This window comes from Sinocyclocheilus grahami, unplaced genomic scaffold, assembly GCF_001515645.1.
Source record: "Sinocyclocheilus grahami isolate Dianchi unplaced genomic scaffold, SAMN03320097.WGS_v1.1 scaffold591.1, whole genome shotgun sequence".
NCBI lineage: Eukaryota > Metazoa > Chordata > Actinopteri > Cypriniformes > Cyprinidae > Sinocyclocheilus > Sinocyclocheilus grahami.
Genome location: NW_015505770.1, coordinates 672,524 through 673,103, shown reverse-complemented (window position 1 = coordinate 673,103; position 580 = coordinate 672,524). Strand labels below are relative to the sequence as shown.

The 580-nt window shown below is 38.8% G+C and overlaps 1 protein-coding gene across 1 annotated transcript in view; it reads right to left on the bottom strand.

Moving 5' to 3' along the window:
• Window positions 1-9: 9 nt before the first annotated feature.
• Window positions 10-580, bottom strand: part of LOC107557175 (GMP synthase [glutamine-hydrolyzing]) — a 20,914-nt gene continuing 20,343 nt past the window's right edge. Inside the window, exon 14 of the mRNA XM_016240501.1 lies at window positions 10-416. Within this exon, the coding sequence (XP_016095987.1) occupies window positions 242-416 (175 nt within the window). The 3' untranslated portion in view covers window positions 10-241. The remainder of the gene's footprint in view (window positions 417-580) is intronic.

Genomic DNA, 580 nt, shown 5'->3' with positions numbered 1-580 from the left:
GTTTTTAAACAGTCATTGGTGGGCCATGAGTTGCAAAAGGTTGAGTTAGACAAAACATTCAAACAGTTAAAACTGTATAAACAACAGAAATTAAAGTCTTACAACAGTAACATTTGCTAACATTTGACTAATGTTGTCCAACCAAGCAGATTTCCCCCTCAGAGACGTATGTGTGGTGAAAGTGTTTACACAGCTCTCGCAGTAGCCATAGCTGTGGTGGTAGTGTTTACACACATAAAGGTTAAGACAATAATGAAGCAGACAGCAGACGCAGCCAGCTCTTACCGGACTCTCTTAAAATGGAGTGTGCTACAAAGTCTGCCTGTCTTAGCGTGCTGAGTACACCAGTGGTCAGGAAGGTGGGCGTGATGTCTGTGGGCGGCTCCTTTACGTGTGATCCGAAAACATAAACAACTCTGAAAAGAAGCAGATGAGCAAGGAATGAAAAAAGGAAAAACCTTTATTTACATCAGAGACCAAAAAAGACACATATTAAAGGACTACCTGACACTATGACAATTGTTGTACACTACTGTTCAAAAGATTATTAAATTTTTTTGAAAGTCTTTTTTTTTTTTTT